The sequence below is a fragment of the Stegostoma tigrinum genome, chromosome 22, assembly GCF_030684315.1.
Source record: "Stegostoma tigrinum isolate sSteTig4 chromosome 22, sSteTig4.hap1, whole genome shotgun sequence".
NCBI lineage: Eukaryota > Metazoa > Chordata > Chondrichthyes > Orectolobiformes > Stegostomatidae > Stegostoma > Stegostoma tigrinum.
In genome coordinates, this window is record NC_081375.1 from 4,827,750 (window position 1) to 4,849,925 (window position 22,176).

Below are 22,176 nucleotides of genomic sequence, written 5' to 3' on the forward strand. Positions count from 1 at the left end.
CACACTCACACACATACTCACACACCCCCACCCAATTAAACACACACACACACGCTCAGACACACACACAAACACACACACACACACACACACACACACACAGACACACACACAGACACACACACAGACAGACAGCAAGCGTTCTGAGCCCTAAGTATAAAAGCAGGAGGGCATTAGAGGGTAACAGTCCCATTTTACCTGCATCCGTGTGACGTAGATGGGTTTGTTCATGATAATCCAGGTCACTGTTTCATGGCAGGGAGGTACTGTCATTGAGCCCTCATAGGTGATAAAGCTGGGAGTCTCTGGGTACAGACCCTCAATGTTTAATCCCTGCAGTAAATAAGCATCATCTACAAAACAAACAGAGATCATTTATACCCACATTGCACAGAGCCGGAGTTACACTGAAATGGAGTAGGACTCATAATCACAGAGTCCCACAGCACAGAGAAAGGCCCTTCAGCCCAAACTGGTCCATGCCAACCAAATGCCCATCCATGCTAAGCCCATTTCCCTGCACTTGGCTCATATCCTCCCTCTCCTTGTACTCATCCAAATTCCTTTTAGATGTTGTTAATGTCCTTGCCTCACTCACTTGCCCTGGCAGCTCATTCCGTATGCGCACTACCATCTGTGCAAAAACATTTTCCCTCAGGCTCCCTTGTATTCTTTCCCCTCTAGCCTTAATCTGATGCCCCCTAGTCCTCAATTCCCCAAACCTGGGAAAAAGACTGAGTGCATTCACCCTATCCATAGCTCGCATGATCTTATACACTTCTATAAGATTCCCCCCCTCAGTCTCCTACACTCTAAGGAGAAAGGTCCTGGCCTGTCCAACCTCTCAGTAAACACTGAGGAGAAATATTCATTGAGGACCTCGCCCATCTCCTGCGGTTCCACACACACATGCTCACTTTTGTCCTTCAGATGTCCTACTCTCTCTCTAGTTATTCTTTTCCTTTAATATACTTAAAGAGTCTCTTCTCAACCCAAGCTATCTCATGCCCCCTTTCTGCTTTCCTGATTTCTTGCTTCAGTAAACTCCTGTATCCCCTATAAACCTCCAAAGATTCCCTTGATCCCAGCTGCCTGTACCTGAGCCATGCCTCCTCCCATTTTCCGGTCAAAGCCTCAATATCTCATCATCCAGGATTCCCTACTCCTGCCAACCTTGACCTTCACCCTCAAAGGAGCATATAGACCTTGAACTCTAGCTATCACACTTCTAAAGGCCTCTCACTTGTCAGAGATCTCTTCACCTGCAAACAAACTGCTCCTATCAACCCCAGCAAGCTCCTGTCTAAATCCATCAAAACTCACCTTGCCCCAGTTTAGAACTCGAACCTGTGGACCAGTTTTGACCCTCTCCATAACTATTTTAAAATTAATAGAACTATGGTCACTGGTCCCAAAGTGCTCCCCCACTGTCACCTCAGTCACCTGCCCTGCCCTATTTCCCAAGAGTAGGTCGGGTTTTGCTCCTTCCTGAGCAGGACCCTGTATATACTGCTGGAGGAAACTGAGCACATTTAACAAATTCCACCCCATCTAAGCCCTTAACACTATGGCAGTCCCAGTCTGTGTTCGGAAAATTAAAATGCCCCACTATGGCAATCCTATTGCTCCTGCAAGCCTCCCCAGACTCCCTGAATATTTGTTCCTCTAATTCCCGTTGACTATTTGGGGGCCGACAGTACAACCCCAATAACATCACCACCCATTTCTTATTTCTTCGCTCCACCCACAAAGCCTCAGTGGATGATCCTTCACTTACTTCATCTCTGACTACTGCTGTGATACTCCCCATCATCAAAAATGCAACACACCCCTCCCCTCTTTCCTCCACCTCTGTCCCACCTGAAGAACCTGTGCCTGGGCACATTGAGCTGCCAGTCCTGCCCCTCCCTTAGCCATGTCTCTGTAATGGCTATAATATCCCAGTCCCACATACCTATCCACACCCGGAGTCCATCGGCCTCACCTAACAGCCCTCTCACATTGAAACAGGCAATCCCTACTCCCAGTCCTGTTCCAGCCTGACCTGTCTCTTCAGTTTGTTATTTCTGATTACTGTATCTCCTTCCAGCCTCACACTTGCCTCCCTGCTGTTAAGGATCCCTCCCCCTGCCAATCTACTTTAAACCCTCCCTTCCAGCACCAGCACATCTGCCCACCAGGGTATTGGTCCCCCCTCTAGTTCAGGTGAAACCCGCCCCTCCGCCCCAGAAAAGATCCCAACGATCCGGGAATCGGAATGCCTGCCCCCTGCACCAATTCTTTAGCCACACATTCCCCTGCCATATCCTCCTGTTATTGCCCTCACTAGCACGTGGCACTGGAAGTAATACGGAGATTATCACCTTTGAGGTCCTGGTTTTTAACTTTTATCCCAGCTCTCTATAATCACTCCACAGGACCTCATCCCGATTTCTACCCGTGTCATTCGTGCCAAAGTGCATCATGACTTCTGGCTGCTCACCCTCTCCCTTAGAACGTTCTGCAGCCACTCTGAAACATCCCGGACTGGATCTAGAATTGTACACAGCCAGAATTACATGGGTCTGGAGTTACATGGAGCTGGAGTGGCACGGATCTGGAGTGACATGGATATGGAGTTACATGGATCTGGAGTGACACGGATCTGGAGTGACACAGAGCCGAGTGACATGGAGTTGGAATAGCACGGAGCCGGAGTTACGCGGAGCCAGAATAACACGGATCTGGAGTTACATGGAGCTGGAGTGACACGGAGCCAGAGTGACACGGATCTGGAATTATACGGATCTGGAGTGACATGGATCTGGAGTGACACATAGTTGGAGTAACATGGAGCTGGAATTACACAGATCTGGAGTGACACGGATCTGGAATTACACGGGTCTGGAATTACATGAATCTGGAGTGACACATAGTTGGAGTAACACGGATCTGGGGTTACATGGATCTGGAGTGACACGGGTCTGGAGTGACACAGAGCCAGAGTGACACGGATCTGGAGTGACACAGAGCCGGGTGACACGGAGTTGGAATAGCACGGAGCTGGAGTTACGCGGAGCCAGTGTAACACAGATCTGGAGTTACATGGATCTGGAGTGACACGGAGCCGGAGTGACACGGATCTTGAATTACACAGAGCTGGAGTTAAATGGACCTGGAGTTACGTGGATTCGGGGTGACATGGATTTGGAATTACACAGATCCAGAGTTACTCAGATCCGGAGTTACACGGAGCTGGAGTTACATGGAGCCGGAAATACATGGAACCGGAGTGACACGGGGCCGGAATTACATGGAGTCAGAATGACACGGAGCTGGAATGACACGGAGCTGAATGGACCAGTCTGCGAGCTGAATAATTCCAAAATCAACCCTCACAGTGAATCAGCTGGAACACTTTAGCACGGCTGCAATAATTCCAGGAACAATTCAAGATGCTAATTGTGAAATAAATTGTTTGTTAGGCATCTGTTTTCACTGCATTGCATTAGGTTGAGAAAGATGTTTAATTATCAGCATACTACAGCATATCGAAAAGTCTACAATATCGCTATTCCCATGCTATCCCAGGTACAAAATCTTAGCTACAACAGAGGAAAATAAAGAAATAAGTTAGAAGTTTAACGTTGCAGATCCTGTCGGTGTAAAGTGGTAAATGAGAAATAAAGTTAAAAGTTGCGGATTGAAGCAGATTCCTGCCGATCCCAACAATCCCACCGGGGCCACTGGAGAAACCAGAAACTCCAACACGGGCAGAGTGGGGGACTTGGCCGTAACTACCCCCCACCCCACCCCCCGCTGCCGAAAGGGGGTACTGAATCGGGAAATGGGTCAGCAACCTGAGGCTGGGCATGAGGAAGGAATTCCAAACCAAACACAGCAAAGAAAATGGGAAATTACAGGCAGCCTGTAAAAGCGGAGGAAATCACTTTACTGAGGGAGTGAGTGAGAGAAGGGAGGGGAGAGAAAGGGGGGGAGGGTGGGAGGTAGGGTGTGAGTGAGAGAGAGACCGAGGGAGGGAGAGAAGGAGGGAGAGAGGGACGGAGACAAGGGAGAGGGAGGTAGGGAATGAGAGATGGAGGGAGTGAGAGAGGGAGGGAGTGAGGTGAGAGGGAGGGAGTGAGGTAGTAGGGAGGGAGAGGGGGTAGGTGAGAGAGGAAGGGAGTGAGGAGGGAGAAGGAGGGAGTGAGTGAATGAGAGAGGGAGGGAGGGAATTGGGGAGTAAGAGAGGGAGGGAGTGAGGTAGAAAGTGAGCGAGGGAGTGAGTGAGAGAGGGAGGAAGTGAGTGAGAGAGGGAGGGAGTGAGGTCAGGAGTTGGAGGGAGGGAGGGAGCTAGGGAGTAAGAGAGAGAGGGAGTGAGGTAGAAGGTGAGAGACCCTGTGAGTGAGAGAGGGAGTGAATAAAGGAGGGTGCAACAGTGGTAGGGAGGGAGTGAGAGAGGAATGAAGAGAGTGAGGGAGTGAGTAAGAGAGGGATGGAGAGAGAGAGCGATGGAAGGAAGGAGAGAGGAAGGGAGAGTGGAGGAGATGGACAAAGGGAGAGATGGGAGAGGGAGGGAAGGAGGGAGGTAGGGAGTGAGAGAGGGAGTGAAAGAGGGAGGGAGTGAGAGAGGGATGGAAGGAGGGAGAGAGGGAGGGAGAGTGGGGGAGAGGGAGGGAGGGGAGAGGGAGAGAAGGAGAGAGTGAGTCAGTGAGAGAGGGAGGGAGGGAGGGAGGTAGGGAGTGAGTGAGAATGTTGAAGCTGACAGTTGAGGCCGGGGTACAGAATGGCGGTGAGAGCTGTCCCTACACTGACACGCTGGGTCTTGCTTACACAACATAGAATCATAGAATTTTACAGGACAAAAGGAGGCCATTCAACCCATTGTGTTTTTACTGACTCCTGAAACAACCACCCAGGTGGTCTCACTCACCAGCCCTACCTCTGTAGCCCTATAACTTCACCCCTTTCAATATACCTCCAGCTCTCTTTTGACAGCTTCTGCAGAATCCGCCTCCACCACCCTCCCAGGCAGCACATTCCAAATCCCATCAACCCTCAGAGAAAAGAAGGTTCTCCTCATCTCACTCCGAGCTTTCCAGCTGCCAATCTCAAAACTGTGACCCCTAGTTACCAACATACTAACTGTTACTTCATTCTCGGTTTGTGGTCAGAAGCTGTTGCTAGTTTAGTGATTGACCTACTTTTATAAGTGATCCTGGTGATGGTATCCCTGTTCAGCATTCGGTTCAGGAACGGGTTTGCTGTGTCAGAAACCTGCAATAAACCAAACACAAACTATTACATTCCACAAGGTACAGCCCCTCCCTCAGCAAATTCACTGTGGGAGAATTCTCCATCGCTGCCCAGGAAAAGCAGCAAAGCTGGGTCAGTGTGACCCCGGGCTGGTGTGAATGTCTGACCCACAGATGGAGTGAACCCCAGGCGGAATGACCCTCCGAGGCGGAGTGACCCCTGGGCGGAGTGACCCCTTGGACAGAGTGACGCCTGTGTAGAGCAACCCCCAGACAGAGTGACACCCACCAATGGAGTGACCCCCCCCGGTGGAATGACCCCCAGATGGAGTGATTCGAGGTGGACTGAACCCCCGGACAGGGTGACTCCCCCCACCGCGGATTGACACCTGGGTGGAGAGGCCCTCGGGTGGAGTGACTCCCTCAGTGGAATGAACCTCGGGCGGAGTGACCCCCAGGTGGAGTGACCCATCAGTGGAGTGTCCACGGGTGGAATGACCTCCCCACTGGGGACAGCCCCCGGGTGGAGTGACCCCAGGGTGCAGTGACCCGTCAGTGGAGTGTCCCCTCAGTGGAGTGACCCTGGGCAGAGTGACCCCAGGCGGAATGACCCCCGGGTGGAGTGACCCCCAGGTGGCACAACACCTCAGTGGAGTGACCTGTCAGTGGAGTGACCCATCAGTGGAGTGACCCCAGGCGGAGTGACCCCAGGCGGAGTGACCCCGGTGGAGTGACCCCCAGATGGAGTGGCCCCAGGTGGAGTGACACCTGAGTAGAGTGATCACTGGGGGAGTGATCCCTGGGTGGAGTGACCCCTGGGTGGAGTGATCCCTGGGGGAGTGACCCCCCAGGCCTTGTGACCCCAGGCGGAGTGACCCCCAGGCAGATTCACCCCAGGCGGAGTGACCCTGGCAGAGTGACCCCCAGGCGGAGTGACCCCAGGTGGAGTGACCCCAGGCGGACTGACCCCCAGGCAGACTGACCCCCAGGCGGAGTGACCCCAGGTGGAGTGACCCAGGTGGACTGACCCCCAGGCGGAGTGACCCCAGGTGGAGTGACCCCAGCAGAGTGACCCCCAGGCGGAGTGGCCCCCGGTGGAGTGACCCCAGGCGGGCTGACCCCCAGGCGGAGTGACCACCGCAGTGACCCCCAGGCGGAGTGACTTCAGGTGGAGTGACCCCGGGCGGACTGACCCCCAGGCGGAGTGACCCCAGGCAGAGTGACCCCTGGGCAGAGTGACCCCAGGCAGAGAGACCCCTGGGCAGAGTGACCCCAGGCGGAGTGACCCTGGCGGAGTAACCTCCGGGCGGAGTGACCTCCAGGCGGAGTGACCCCAGGTGGAGTGACCCCCGGTTGGAGTGTCTGACAGTACAGTCACTTACTTTAATAAATATGGAGACCACCACCAGGCCATTTGGGCTTTTGGAAGCCTCTGTGATGTTAGTGTAGAGCTCGTGGTTGTAGTGTATTAGCTGCACCTGGAAGACAAACGCAGCATGTTGATGATAAACTATTTGTATTTCACTCATATCTGTTCGTGATCTTCACTGCGCTCTGTTTGCCTGTCCTGTTCTCTTCTCCACCTGCTGTCGACAGGGGCTACTGAGGCACTGGGTGGGGTGGGGGGGGGATGCGTTGTGGGGGCGCTGGTGTCCTTTTCATGAAGGTGAGACAGGACAATACTAAACACCCAATATCACTCATATCCAACACCTTCTACATCCGCTCCCTCCCCCCACCGACGCTCAGTGTGTACTATCTACAAGCTGCACTGCAGAAATTCACCAAAGATCTTCAGGCAACACCTTCCAAACCCATGACCATTTCCATGTAGAAGGACAAGGGCAGCAGATACATGGTAACACCACCCCCTGCAAGTTCTCCTCTGAGCCACTCACCGTCCTGACTTGGAAATATGTCGTCGTTCCCTCAGTGTTGCTGGGCCTAAATCCTGGAATTCCCTCCCTAGGGGTGTAGTGAGTCTCCCTACAGCACATGGACTGTAGCAGTTCAATAAGGCAGCTCACCCCCACCTTCTCAAGGGGGGGCAACTAGGGACGGGCAATAAATGCTGGGCCCAGCCAGCGGCTGAATGCTTTAAAAGCACACACACCTCTTCAGGGATCACTGAGTCCTCTGCTTTAATTGTGTCGGCCTTCCTGGCTAAAATCTGTCTTCCCCGACATTTCTTTTGGCACTGCTGTGTAAAGCAGGTCTAAGCCACTCACTTAGACCTTGACAGAGAACACTGAGGACAAATGGAAAGAAGAGCCTTGAAGATTTTGTGTGATGAAGCTGTGACGATCTCCTTCGACAGCTTGTTGCTTTGCGACCTTGGGAAGAAGGATTGTTAAAATGTTGCCTTGGAAACCAGTAAGTTGTGTCGGTCTGTGTGGAGAGCTGTGGGGTGCATTGTTATTGCTGGGCTGGGGATGGGGCCCCGGGTCAAGTTCCTGCCAATCCCACCTGCTCAGCCTATTGGGCAGCCTCTGTGTTGCTGCAGCGGTTCTGATTCCAGATCTTCGAACAAAGATATGCCACAAAGCGCTGGTGTAAATCGAACCCCCTGGAGAATCAAATCCGGAACATTCCTGTCTCTGCCCCACATCCCACCTGAAAAGCTGTAGCACTGCATTTGCCATGATTTCTCAAACTGAAGCCTCAAATCTTACTGCATAAAAGGAGGCCATTCAGACAAATGAGCCTGTGCTAGCTCTGAGCAGGAGTTAGCCGGTCAGTCCTCTCTCTTCCCTCTCCTGTCCATTTGTCCCTGCACATCTTTGAGTGCGAATCCTTCACTAAACTTCACACATTCCCCACCAGGACCTGAAGAGGCTGGTTTAAACTGGCTCAGTATAACGCGGCTGAGTGTGGGGACAGAAACCAGAGCACTGTGGGGTTATATTGGAAAGTGGGGACATACACAGGGATTGGGGTGTCCCTGTACAAACAGGGAATGAAAGAAAACAGGCAGGAGCAGCTCACATTTAGGAAGCTGTATTGTCCTCATCGCAGGAAGACTGGAGTTTCGAAGTCAGAATGTCTCACTGCATTTATATAGGGTCAGGTGAGTACACGCCCAGAGAATTGTGTACAGCTCTGGTCTCTCTCTCCCTAAAAGGGGACATGCTGAGTACAGAGAGAGTGCAGCACTAGGCAGGTACCAGGGGACCAGGGGATGGCAGAACTGCCCCATGAGTAGAGATTGGGTTTGTATTTAGATATAATAGGAGCTGCAGATGCTGGAGAATCCGAGATAACAAGGTGTAGAGCTGGATGAACACAACAGGCCAAGCAGCATCAGAGGAGCAGGAAAGCTGACGTTTCAGGCCTGGACTCTTCATCTGAAGAAGGGTCTAGGCCCGAAACGTCAGCCTTTCTGCTCCTCTGATGCTGCTTGGCCTGCTGTGTTCATCCAGCTCCACACCTTGTTACCTGGGTTTGTATTTGCTCTAGTTTAGAAGGATGAGAGAGGATCTAATTGAAATGTGTGAAATTCTAACAGGGCTGGACAGTTTTATGTATGTATGGGGGATGTTTTCCCTGGGGAGGGGGAGTCTAGAACCAGGGACACAGCCTCTGGTACAGGGATAGACCATCGCAGACAGAGCTGAGGGAATCATCTCCCCAACAATGGTCAGCCTGTGGAACTCACTACCACAGGAGACTATGAAAGCTCAGTCAGCAGATATATTCAAGATAGAGACAGATTTCAATATTTTAAGGGGCCGAGGGGGTATGCAGAGGAGTTGGGAATATGGTGTAGAGTTGGAAGAGCAGCCACAGTCAAATCGAACAGCAGGGCAGGCTTGAAGGGCCGAAAGGCCTGTTGTTGTTGTTAATTCCTCTGCTTCTATTACACTCCTCTGTGTTTTGTGTGTTCAGGCTGTCGTCTCAACGGCCATACTGTGGTGTTAAGGGGACTGTGTTTATTCTCCTCACACACTGAAGGATAATAACTGCACAAGGAGTAGTTCAGCCACAACCCACTCAACTGACTCCTTCAATTAAGGGTAAGGAACTGTCATGAGGGCAGATGGGCCTGAACGTGCTGGAACATATAAGAGTGAGAAGTATTGAACCAAACGAGATGCTGAGAGGACCTCCCGGTTTGTGAGGGATTCTGATTGTAAACAAGCCTCCTGTGAGACCAGGAGAATAGTATTTTGTCTGCACACAGGGTCGTTGGTCTTTGGGACTCACTTTCCCAGGGAGCTGTTGGGAAGGCTGAATCAGCACCGAGGGAGGCTCTCCATCAACATCAAAGGAGACTCTCCATCAGCACCAAGGGAGGCTCTCCATCAACACCGAGGGAAACTCTCCATCAGCACCGAAGGAGACTCTCCACCAATGCCAAGGGAGATTCTCCATCAGCACCCAGGGAGGCTCTCCATCAACACCGAGGGAGATTCTCCATCAGCACTGAGGGAAACTCTCCATCAGCACCAAGGGAGACTCTCCATCAACGATGAGGGAGTCTCTCCACCAACACCGAGGGAGTCTCTCCATCAACGCTGAGGGAGGCTCTCCACCAACACCGAGGGAGTCTCTCCATCAGCGTCGATGGAGATTCTCCATCAGCACCCAGGGAGGCTCTCCATCAACACCGAGGGAGACTCTCCATCAGCACCGAGGGAAACTCTCCATCAGCACCAAGGGAGACTCTCCATCAACGATGAGGGAGTCTCTCCACCAACACCGAGGGAGTCTCTCCATCAACGCTGAGGGAGGCTCTCCACCAACACCGAGGGAGACTCTCCATCAGCACCAAGGGAGGCTCTCCATCAATGCCGAGGGAGGCTCTCCATCAGCACCGAGGGAGACTCTCCATCAGCACCGAGGGAAATCCTCCATCTGCACCGAGGGAGACTCTCCACCAACACCAAGGGAGGCTCTCCATCAGCACCGAGGGAGTCTCTCCATTTGCACCAAGGGAGACTCTCCATCAACACCGAGGGAGGCTCTCCATCAGCACCAATGGAGACTCTCCATCAACACCGAGGGAGGCTCTCCATCAACACCGAGGGAGACTCTCCATCAACACCGAGGGAGGCTCTCCATCAGCACCGAGGGAGGCTCTCCATCAACACCAAGGGACACGCTCCATCAACACCGAGGGAGGCTCTCCATTTGCACCGAGGGAGACTCTCTATCAACACCAAGGGAGGCTCTCCATCAACACCGAGGGAGGCTCTCCATCAGCACCGAGGGAGACTCTCCATCAACGCCGAGGGGAGACTCTCTATCAGGTGGGGAGACAGGGTCATCGGGGGCAGACTACAGAAGTGGGTTTGAGAACGGACCCCAATGTATGACATTCTTACAGAAAGGCACAGCAGGCTTGAGGGGCCGAATGGCCTGCTCCGAATCCTCGTGTGTGCTCCTTGATTTCTTTTCCGAGCGTATCTCCTGCGGCCTTGTGTAAAGAAGCGGGCCCCCGTTTTCACACAAGCAGCAATTTAAAGGTCGAGGGGCTCCTGACATTCATTCCTGTTATTTTTGTCCAGGTTTTTGTTTTGTTTCCCCGTGTCTCCCTGCTATTCTTCCCACCAACACGCCATCCCAATGGGAAAGGAGGTGACCTTTTCAAAGTGAGCCTCTCGCAGTTCGATACATTTTGTTTGAAAGCTACCAAGCCGCAAAAAGCAGCAAAGATGTCAGAACCTGGCGATGAAAAACCTCTTCAGAGCTTTGACAGTGAGCAATGAGACAGCAGACACTCAGAAGACTGCATTGTGTCAGGTTTTTCTTTCCTGTAAAGGTCTCCTAAAAAATTAATGAGCCTCTTTGCTGGAGAGTGTTGAGTGGTGGGTACCTCATTAGTCACCGTTCTAATGAAAGCCTGAACCTTTTAACTCTGCAGAGGTGAACACACAGAGGCCGGCTGTATTCTTCGACACTGTTGGAAGGTTTTATAATGTGTCCCTCTGAAAGATGATCGAAGGATCTCTCCGGTCTGTGAAGCGGGGAGCGGGGTGTGTGAGCAGCTGAAGGAGGCTGGGGGTGGCTTGTTGGTGTAAAGTTTGGCAAAGATTCAGCTGGAGCTCTAAAAGCTGTTTCAGGGATAATGGGAGCTGCAGATGCTGGAGAATCCGAGACAACAAGGCACGGAGCTGGATGAACACAGCAGGCCAAGCAGCATCAGAGGAGCACCCTTTCTCTGCCCCTTGGAAAGTTCCACACTGTAATCCAGCAGGTGTCTGTGTTGGGGGAGGGGGGTGGGGGAGGGTTAACGAGAGCTTGCCCTCCTCTCTCCCCATTCCCAGAGTCAATCCCAATGGGAGGCACTTCCATATCGCCTTCACCACTGTCACAGCTGGTGGGAAATGGGCTTAATTTTGAGTCCACGTTACCAGGGGTTATAACTTTGCTCACAAATCCACTGCGTGGCATGTGGTCTCTCAAAAGTCCACTTAAACCTCATCAGCTGCGTTGTCCTCATAACCATCTCTGTTACTTCGTCAAAAACTCCAGCAAGTTAGCCCCTCCTCAATTAGCCCACTCTGACCTAAACAAGTGCTAATTCTGCCCTGAATTCAATGGGGGAATGGGTGGACGGTAGCCAAATGGAGGGGATAAATCATGGAGGTGTAAATCAGGTGAGCGGAAATCCAGCTGAGGGCGAGTGGGGGGCAAACTGAGAGAATGAATGAAACAGCAAGGTGAACCAATCAGCAGGCTACAGGGCAGAGCCTGGTCCCGTTACTCTCAAACGTAAAACACCGAAGGAACTGCGGACGCTGTAAATCAGACACAAAAGCAGAAATTGCTGGAAAATCTCAGCAGGGCTGGCAGCATCTGTGGAGAAAAAAATCAGAATGAATGTTTTGGTGACTTTCCTCAGCGGGAGGGTCACTGGACCTGAAACATTAACTCTGATTTCTCTTCACAGGTGCTGCCAGACCTGCTGAGCTTCTCCAGCAACTTCTGCTCTTGTTTCCAATTACTCTCACTTGTTTTAGGATAAAGGGAGGTGGATGTGAAGCAGAGATGATGAGGAATTACTTCTCTCAAGGAATTTTGAACCTGTAAAACTCACTCTCCCAGAGTGCGGTTGGTGCTGAGCCATTAAGTAAATATAAGGAGAGAGATTTTTTTTATCAGTAATGGGTTGAAAAGTTATGGAGAGCAGGCAGGAAAGTGGAGTTGAGGTTGAGATGAACAGCCATGATTGTGCTAAATGGTGAATCCAGCTTGAGGGGCTAAATGGCCTCCTTCTGCTCTTAGTTCTAATGGCCAGATGTGAATCTTTCTGTCAGGAAGAAATTCCTGCCATCCAATCCAATTCTACCTTCCCTTTTCGCGATGCAGTGACACAGTGCCTTGAACAGATCTCTGTAAAAATCAAGTTGCTTGAACAAGGCCAACATAGCTTCCAACAGGGTATTAATGTACTGTTAAACAACAGGAGCATCATATTAAACTGGCTGAAGTGGAATTACATCCTCTGACAGAACAATGCAACTGAATAAAAGCTGCACTAGACGTGACAGGAGCTGTGAGCTCTCCCTGTTCAACAACGGTGTGTTGACTGCTGTTAGTTCAGCTTTATGCACTTGACAGAATTACTGAATTCTTCCCTTCATTTCCACTGGGGTTGCTCCCAGTCCTGCTGCATGGACAAACCCTGTGCAGAACTGAACAGCACAAACTCTCAGCTGCGCACCAGCAGGCTCCTGCAATCTCCCTCAACATTCCCGAACCTCAGCTCTCCACACTCAACCTGGCTTGAATTTCTATAGATAACACGGTGTGGAGCTGGATGAACACAGCAGGCCAAGCAGCATCTTAGCTTGACCTGCTGTGTTCATCCAGCTCTACACCTTGTTATCTCAGATTCTCCAGCATCGGCAGTTCCTACTGTCTCTATCATTTGATGAGGAATTACTTCTGTCTGAGGTGGTGAATCTACCGAAACAAGTACAGAAGTTGCTGGAAAAGCTCAGTGGGTCTGGCAGCATCTGCGAAGAGAAATCAGAGTTAACGTTTCGGGTCCTGTTCTGAGGAAGGGTCACCAGATCCGAAACGTTAACTCTGATTTCTCTCCACAGATGCTGCCAGGTTTGCTGAGCTTTTCCAGCAATTACAGTTTTTCTTCCTGATTTCCATTATCCACAGTTCTTCCAGTGAATCCATGGAATTCACTGCCCTCGAGCATGGAGGATGCTGGGCCGTTGGGAAAATTTAAGGAGTAACAGGGCAGATCTTTAATTAGTAACAGGCCGAAGGATTATGAGTGGAGTTGAGGCCGTGATGAGATCAGCCATAATTAAAAAACAAAGACCTGCAAGATGCTGGAAATCTTAAACACAAACAGAAATTGTTGGAGAAACCGATCAAGTCTGGAGAGAGAGCAGAGTTCATGTTTTGGGCCCAATGACCTTTCTTCAGAAGTCAGGGATTAGCACTGCCAGGATTCTGAAGAAGGGTCACTCGATGCGAAACATGAACTCTTGTTTTTCTCTCCACGGATGCTACTGAGGTTCTCTAGCAATTTCTGCATTTGTTTGAGATCAGCCACGACGACCATGATAAATGGTGTAGTGGATGGGAGGGGCCGAGTGGCCTCCTCCTGCCCCAAAGTAGGAGGATGCAGCAGCCAATTTGCACACAGCAAGATCCCACAAAGCAGCAATGTAAAATTTACCTGGAGAATGCAGGTTGGATAAGGCATTGCTCAGACAATGTGGAGCACCCTCAGCAGGTCAAGCCTGGATTCCCGAACTCAGGTCGGGTCCTCAGACCCACCATCCCATGATTCAGACATGGGGTCACCCACAGAAACAAATATTGATTGGAAGGGGCAAGCCTCTAATCTAATTGACCACCAGAAACAACATGAACTGACCTTTCAACAAGTTGTGAAATATTTGTTGGCACTCGGGAAGTTGCAACTTAAACCAAGAGGAAATGATAACGATATGAACTGTCATTGATCTTAGCCCTGACAACCTGCAATTATCATAATTATTAATAATTTATTCCGAAACAATCGTCTTAATTCAATCGCCCTCTGAGTTCCATCTCCCGATTAGATAAAGGACTCGATACATCTCAGAACTTGCTCAGTCATTGGAAAGCAAAAAAAAGGGGGATTTATACAAACTGATATAAGTTAATAGAGGCATAGAGCAGAATATCAGGCCCTATAGCCCACTGTGTCTGTGCTAAGATAGGATCAGGATTCGGGGTTAGGGTAAAGGATTTGGGATTGGTTTAGTTAGTGTTGGGGTTCAGGGTTAAGGTTAGCAATTAGGAGTAGGGTTAGGGATTAGAGTGAGGGTTAAGGGTTTAGGTTAGGTGCTAGGGTTAAGAATTAGAGTTGGAAGTTTGGGTTAGGGGTTGGGTTTAGAGTTAATACATAAGAGTATAAGGAATAGGTGCAGGAGTAGGCCGTCTGGCCCCTTGAGGCTGTTCACCATAACCTTAATCCCTTTACTGTTCACAAATCTATCTCCGCTTAAAAACATTCAGTGAGGAAGCCTCAACTACTTCACTGGGCAGGGAATTCCACAGGCTCACAACCCTTTGTGTGAGGATGCTCCTTCTCAACTCAGTCCTAAATCTGTTCCTCCTTATTTTGAGGCGACTCCCCCAGAGCTTAAGGCAAGTTCTGAGGATGCTTCAAGTGCCATTTATCTGATCAGGAGGTGGAACTCGCAGGGTGATTGAATGAAGAAGATTTCTTCTGAATAAATTTTTATTAATTACGATAATTGTGGGTTGTCAGGGTTAAGCTCAATGACAGTTCATATGGTTAATGTTTCCTCTTGGTTTAAGTAGAGGCTACATTGAGGGAGAGCCGCACTGTCGGAGAGTCAGTGGTGAGGGAGTGGGCACTGTCGGAGGGTCAGTGCTGAGGGAATGGGCACTGTCGGAGGGTCAGTGCTGAGGGAGCGCCGCACTGTCAGAGGGTCAGTACTGAGGGAGTGGGCACTGTCGGATGGACAGTGCTGAGGGAATGTCGCACTGTCGGAGGGTCAGTACTGAGGGAGTGGTCACTGTCAGAGGGTCAGTGCTGTGCAGAGAATGGTGATCCTTTTTTCCTGTGTTACCATGATGACGCATAAGAATTTCACTGGCCGTAGGGCGATGTTATTCTGGCAGGAATTGATGGCGTATGTTGCATTGGGAACTGGTTTCCTAGATTCATGTAAAGAGACATATAAATTGGTTTCCGTAATTCACCAAGACACATGAAGAGGAACCTGTCATACAGGACAAAACAGCCCCCACATGATTGACACCACATCCACAAGCATTCACTCCCTCCCCCATCGACGCTCACCAGCAGCAGTGTGTACCATCTCCAAGATACTCTGCAGAAATTCACCAAAATTCCTCAGGCAGCACCTTCCAAACCCATGACCACTTCCATCTAGAAGGGCAGGGGCAGCAGATACATGGGAACACCATTTCCTGCAAGTTCCCTTCCAAGTCACTCACCATCCTTCAGTGTCACTGGGTCAAAATCCTGAAATTCTAAGGGTCTTGTGGGTCAGCCCGCAGCACATGGGCTGTGGTGGTTCAAGAAAACAGCTCACCCCCACCTTGTCAAGAGTAGATTCCCTACAGTGTGGAAATACGCCCTTCGGCCCAACAAGTCCACACCGCCTCTTGAAGCATCCCACCCAGAACCAACCCCCAATAACCCACACACTCCTGAACACTGCGGCAATTTAGCATGGCCAATCCACCTAACCTGCACATCTTTGGACTGTGGGAGGAAACTGGAGCACCCAGAGGAAACCCACACAGACACGGGGAGAATGTGCAAACTCCGCACAGACAGTTACCCGAGGCTGGAATTGAACCTGGGTCCCTGGCACTGTGAGGCTGCAGTGCTAACCACCGAGCCACCGTGCCACCCTAAAGTGGCAACTAGCGACAGGGCAATAAAAGCTGGGGCCAACCAGAGATAGCAACATTCTGTGAATGAAGAGAAACAAGTTTTGTGAGCCTGTTAGAAATTTCCATGTCTCATAATTCAAGGATAGATGAAAAAATATACATTTATGTGGAAGATTTTGTTTGGCCTCATCAGGACATTTCACGAGAATACCAATTCAAAGAGAAAAGTAACATTAATAGTACATCTGGGGAGTGCACTGATTGGTTGGAAAGTGGGTTCTGATTGGTTGAGGCATTGCCACGGAGAATACACCCATTAACCCAGCCTGTGGTGCCCTGAATAAATGATGATCATAAACAGGTCATCTCCCCATGACTTTATGATGCAAACAGGACCAGCTGGGAGCACACACAGACAAGTTGATCAGCCAAGCCAACATGCAGATTAACTAAAAGAGCTCAGAGCATTAACATTGTGGGCCGTTATCCTTTAAATCAGAGAGAAATCCTGAGCTTTAGGGAAAGAAAGTTTCAGGACTGATCAGGAACAAAAGTGAAATGTAGATGCTGGAGAATCCGAGATAACAAGGTGTGGAGCTGGATGAACACAGCAGGCCAAGCAGCATCAGAGGAGCAGGAAAGCTGACATTTTGGGCCTAGAACCTTATAAGAAGGTGGTCACTCACCACCTGAAGGTTGCAGGAAGAGCAACTCATATTCCGCTTGGGAACCCTGCAGCCCAATGGTATCAGTGTGGACTTCACAAGCTTTAAAATCTCCCCTTCCCCCAATGCATCCCAAAACCAGCCCACAAAAGATGCGGTTCCGCAATACATCCCTCACACCCGCCCCCGCCACAACCGCCCTAAGAGGATCCCCCTCATCCTCTCATACCACCCCACCAACCTCCGGATACAACGCATCATCCTCCGACACTTTCGCCATCTACATTCCGACCCCACCACCCAAGACATTTTTCCATCCCCACCCTTGTCTGCCTTCCGGAGAGACCACTCTCTCCGTGACTCCCTTGTCCGCTCTACACTCCCCGTCAACCCCACCACACCCGGCACCTTCCCCTGCAACCGCAGGAAATGCTACACTTGCCCCCACACCTCCTCCCTCACCCCCATCCCAGGCCCCAAGATGACTTTCCATATGAAGCAGATGTTCACCTACACATCTGCCAATGTGGTATATTGTATCCATTGCACCCGGTGTGGCTTCCTCTACATTGGGGAAACCAAGCGGAGGCTTGGGGACCGCTTTGCAGAACACCTCCGCTCAGTTCGCAACAAACAACTGCACCTCCCAGTCGCAAACCATTTCCACTCCCCCTCCCATTCTCTTGATGACATGTCCATCATGGGCCTCCTGCAGTGCCACAATGATGCCACCCGAAGGTTGCAGGAACAGCAACTCATATTCCGCTTGGGAAACCTGCAGCCCAATGGCATCAATGTGGACTTCACAAGCTTCAAAATCTCCCCTCCCCCCACTGCATCCCAAAACAAGCCCAGCCTGTCTCCGCTTCTCTAACCTGTTCTTCCTCTCACCCATCCTTTCCTCCCACCTCAAGCTGCACCTCCATTTCCTACCTACCACCTCATCCCGCCTGCTTGACCTGTCCATCTTTCCTGGACTGACCTATCCCCTCCCTACCTCCCCACCTATACTCTCTCCACCTATCTTCTTTTCTCTCCACCTTCGGTCTGCCTCCACCTCTCTGCCTATTTATTCCAGTTCCCTCTCCCCATCCCCCTCTCTGATGAAGGGTCTAGGCCCGAAACGTCAGCTTTTGTGCTCCTGAGATGGAGCTCCAGCTTGGCCTGCTGTGTTCATCCAGTTCCACACTTTGTTATCCACCATCTGCTGTGGCAGGATTCGAACCTGGGTCCTCAGAACATTATCTGGGTCTCTGGGTTAACAGTCCAGTGATAATACCACTCGGCCATTGCCTCCCAGCAAGCTAGCAGAACCTAAACTGTTCGCTCACACGTGAGATGTCAAGATATATCTCTGTCATCCTGGCTTTGAAAAGTAAACTATTCAATAAGATCAAACACAGTGTTGGTGCCGAAGTTAAACTCACTCAGAAATGTAACTGTCTCTTGTAGAGAGATGATGGGAACTGCAGATGCTGGAGAATCCGAGATAATAAGGTGTGGAGCTGGATGAACACAACAGGCCAAGCAGCATCTCAGGAGCAGGAAGGCTGATGTTTCGGGCCTAGGCCCTTCATCAGAAAAGCTTTTGCCTGGTGAACCCTCGGCACTGACCCTCCGACAGTGCAGCAAGGGAGGGTCAGTGCTGAAGGAGGGCCGCACTGTCGGAGGGTCAGTACTGACGGAGCAGGCACTGTCGGAGGGTCAGTGCTGAGGGAGCGGGCACCGTCGGAGGGTCAGTGCTGAGGGAGTGGGAACTGTCGGAGGGTCTGTGCTGAGGGAGTGGGCACTGTCAGAAGGTCAGTGCTGAGGGAGCACCGCACTGTTGGAGGGCCAGTGCTGAGGGAATGGGCACTGTCAGAGGGTACGTGCTGAGGGAGCGCCGCACTGTTGGAGGGTCAGTGCTGAGGAAGCGCCGCACTGTCGGAAGGTCAGTGCTGAGGGAACGGGCACTGTCGGAGGGTAAGTGCTGAGGGAGCGCCGCACTGTCGGAGGGTCAGTGCTGAGGGAGTGCCGCACTGTCGGAGGGTCAGTGCTGAGGGAGCGGGCACGGTGAGAGGGTCAGTGCTGAGGGAGCGCCGCACTGTGGGAGGGTCAGTGCTGAGGGAGCACCGCACTGTCGGAGGGTCAGCGCTGAGGGAGGGCCGCACTGTCAGAGGGTCAGTGCTGAGGGAGGGCCGCACTGTCAGAGGGTCTGTGCTGAGGGAGCGGGCACTGTCAGAGGGTCAGTGCTGAGGGAGCGGGCACTGTCAGAGGGTCAGTGCTGAGGGAGCGCTGCACTGTCGGAGGGTCAGCGCTGAGGGTCTAGTGTACTGTGTGAGTTGCTGTCTGTTTGAGGAGAGGTTGCCCTGAGAGCCTTTCCCTGGTGCTGGGTAAACAATATTAGTCTGTCAGTGAGTCAGATGGGTGGACATTCAGACTGACATCAACATTGTTCAAACAGCGGACAGCACCAGCATTGAGGACTGGATGATCTGAAGCCAACAACACTGGGCCAGCTCAGGCTATGGATGAGAGATAATGGGAACTGCAGATGCTGGAGAATTCCAAGATAATAAAATGTGAAGCTGGATGAACACAGCAGGCCAAGCAGCATCTCAGGAGCACAAAAGCTGACGTTTCGGGCCTAGACCCTTCATCAGAGAGGGGAATGGGGTGAGGGAACTGGAATAAATAGGGAGAGAGGGGGAGGCGGACTGAAGATGGAGAGAAAAGAAGATAGGTGGAGAGAGTATAGGTGGGGAGGTAGGGAGGGGATAGGTCAGTCCAGGGAAGACGGACAGGTCAAGGAGGTGGGATGAGGTTAGTAGGTAGATGGGGGTGCGGCTTGGGGTGGGAGGAAGGGATGGGTGAGAGGAAGAACAGGTTAGGGAGGCAGAGACAGGTTGGACTGGTTTTGGGATGCAGTGGGTGGGGGGGAAGAGCTGGGCTGGTTGTGTGGTGCAGTCGGGGAGGGGACGAACTGGGCTGGTTTAGGGATGCAGTAGGGGAAGGGGAGATTTTGAAACTGGTGAAGTCCACATTGATACCATATGGCTGCAGGGTTCCCAGGCGGAATATGAGTTGCTGTTCCTGCAACCTTCGGGTGGCATCATTGTGGCAGTGCAGGAGGCCCATGATGGACATGTCATCTAGAGAATGGGAGGGGGAGTGGAAATGGTTTGCGACTGGGAGGTGCAGTTGTTTGTTGCGAACTGAGCGGAGGTGTTCTGCAAAGCGGTCCCCAAGCCTCCGCTTGGTTTCCCCAATGTAGAGGAAGCCGCACCGGGTACTGTGGATGCAGTATACCACATTGGCAGATGTGCAGGTGTACCTCTGCTTAATGTGGAATGTCATCTTGGGGCCTGGGATAGGGGTGAGGGAGGAGGTGTGGGGACAAGTGTAGCATTTCCTGCGGTTGCAGGGGAAGGTGCCGGGTGTGGTGGGGTTGGAGGGCAGTGTGGAGCGAACAAGGGAGTCACGGAGAGAGTGGTCTCTCCGGAAGGCAGACAGGGGTGGGGATGGGCTATGGATACATGGGTTTACCCACTAACACAAATCCAAACCATCTTTGTACAGCTCAGGGAAGAGATACGGAATATGAGGAGGGCAACGGAAGCATTTCAAAGACTCCGAGTAGGAGTCCCTCAAGAAATGCAACACAGATGTCAGTCCAATGGAAAGCCTCATGCAGGAGAGGTTGACTGGGTGGAGACTCCTGGATGAAGGAACATAACTTGTTTGGAACACCCAATTGGAAAGAGGGAAATCTGGAAAAGGAAGCAGAGAGAGGAACGTCAGTGATCCAAAGGATGAGGAGTGAGTCCAGGTGGAAAGCAATTGAAAATAGAGGCAGTATTTCATGGGGAAAGGAAACTGATGTTAGTTTTACTTATGGAAAGTTTATGAGCACAAGCTATGTTGAGTTGACTGCTTGCAAAATGAAACTTTTCACTCTCCTTAGGTACATGTGACTACAATAAATCAAATCAAATCAATGTTTGCTTTCTTACACTGAAATCATAATATTTTTCTCTGGATAAAAAAGGCATTGTGCTGGTAAATCCCCATCTGTTTAATCATCCCATCTGATGGCTAAAACTCATCAGAAACATTAAATACTTTTCAAAGGCAAATTAACTCTGAGGTCTTTAAAGATGCAGATGGGGCTTGGTTTAAAGTCTTGCCTCTGTCAGTGTCCTGACTGCAATATGATGGACAGTATCCAAATAAAAACAACCTGCATTTCTGTAGCACCTTGAACACAGATGGTGCATATAATGAGGTTGAATTGGAGGGGATTAGATTCACTGGAGTTGTTCCTAGCAGAATGCAATAGTGTAGAGGCAAGTAATCCAAGGGGCAATGATCATTTTGCTGCAGATATGGATCCAAATGGTGAAGTTTAAATTCAAGACAAAAAAATCCAGCATGAAAATCTAACCTAATGTAAAAACACTACTGACTGACATATAGACACCATCTGGTTCACTCGTCCCCTTCTGGGAAGGAAACTGCCATCCTTACCTGGTCTGGCCTACACGTGACTCCAGACCCACAGCAATGTGGTTGATTCTTACCTGCCCCCCTGGGCAATTAGGGATGGGCAATAATTGCTGGCCCTCATCCCATTAATGAATAAAGTAAAGGAGTGAAGAGGTGCAGCTGTTTTGAACAGGAGAAATGGGAAATGGGATTGTTCAAGTAGACAGGATGGTTGTTTTCCCCAGCCCTAGGTTATATAAACTGTGCAGAGTGCAGCATAGCAGCATGTTAATAGCCAGGAACCTCCCAGGCTGGCTGCCTGTTGTGTGAAACTAATCTGGCTGCCCTCCAGTAACTCGAGTGAAATGCAAAAATGGAGGCTGGATCATTCTCAGAATTTTCTCAAACCTGTTACACTTGCAATGTTTCATTCATAAATGTAGGCTAAGACTGAGCAATATTTCACCACCAATTATTCATTCCTTAGTCATGGATCAGTGACTCCTTAAAGCTTCAGGAAGACTGGGATGTACACAGGGCTAACGCTCACGCTTTTCAAACAGTTTAATTGGTTCTCTGTTGGCTTTCAGAATAGAGGTCTGTTAGTAAGTAAATGTCAATCTATTTATCGGAGCATGTCAGCTGTTTAAAGGTTGTTTTGACATCAATGTTCCGAGAGTATGGGCAGTGTTGGATAATATGCTCCCGCTGCTTGCAGACATTGCCTGTGTGTGTGTGTCATAGACAACACCGAATGAATGAAGTTGAACAGCTTTAAGCCAGAGGTCAGGGGACATCTGAGTTTGCTTTTAATTCATTTATGTCGTCATTCTCGGGTGATTCCGATCAATCAAACACCCACCAGCCTCTCCCAAGTTCGTGAACATGTGCAGGCCCAATTCTGTCCCTGCATACATTCTTGTCCTAATGTCTGGAATTCTCTCCCGAAATCTCTCCGCTTT

At 50.7% G+C, this 22,176-nt stretch overlaps 1 protein-coding gene across 3 annotated transcripts in view; it reads right to left on the bottom strand.

Moving 5' to 3' along the window:
* ca10a (carbonic anhydrase Xa) overlaps positions 1 to 22,176 on the bottom strand; it is a 322,453-nt gene that overhangs the window by 34,836 nt on the left and 265,441 nt on the right. For all 3 annotated transcript variants that reach the window (XM_059653542.1, XM_059653540.1, XM_059653541.1), the window contains 3 exons: positions 6,617 to 6,712; positions 5,184 to 5,256; positions 199 to 353 (listed from right to left, as the gene is read on the bottom strand). In XM_059653542.1, coding sequence (XP_059509525.1) covers positions 199 to 353; positions 5,184 to 5,256; positions 6,617 to 6,712 — 324 coding nt within the window. The remainder of the gene's footprint in view (positions 1 to 198; positions 354 to 5,183; positions 5,257 to 6,616; positions 6,713 to 22,176) is intronic.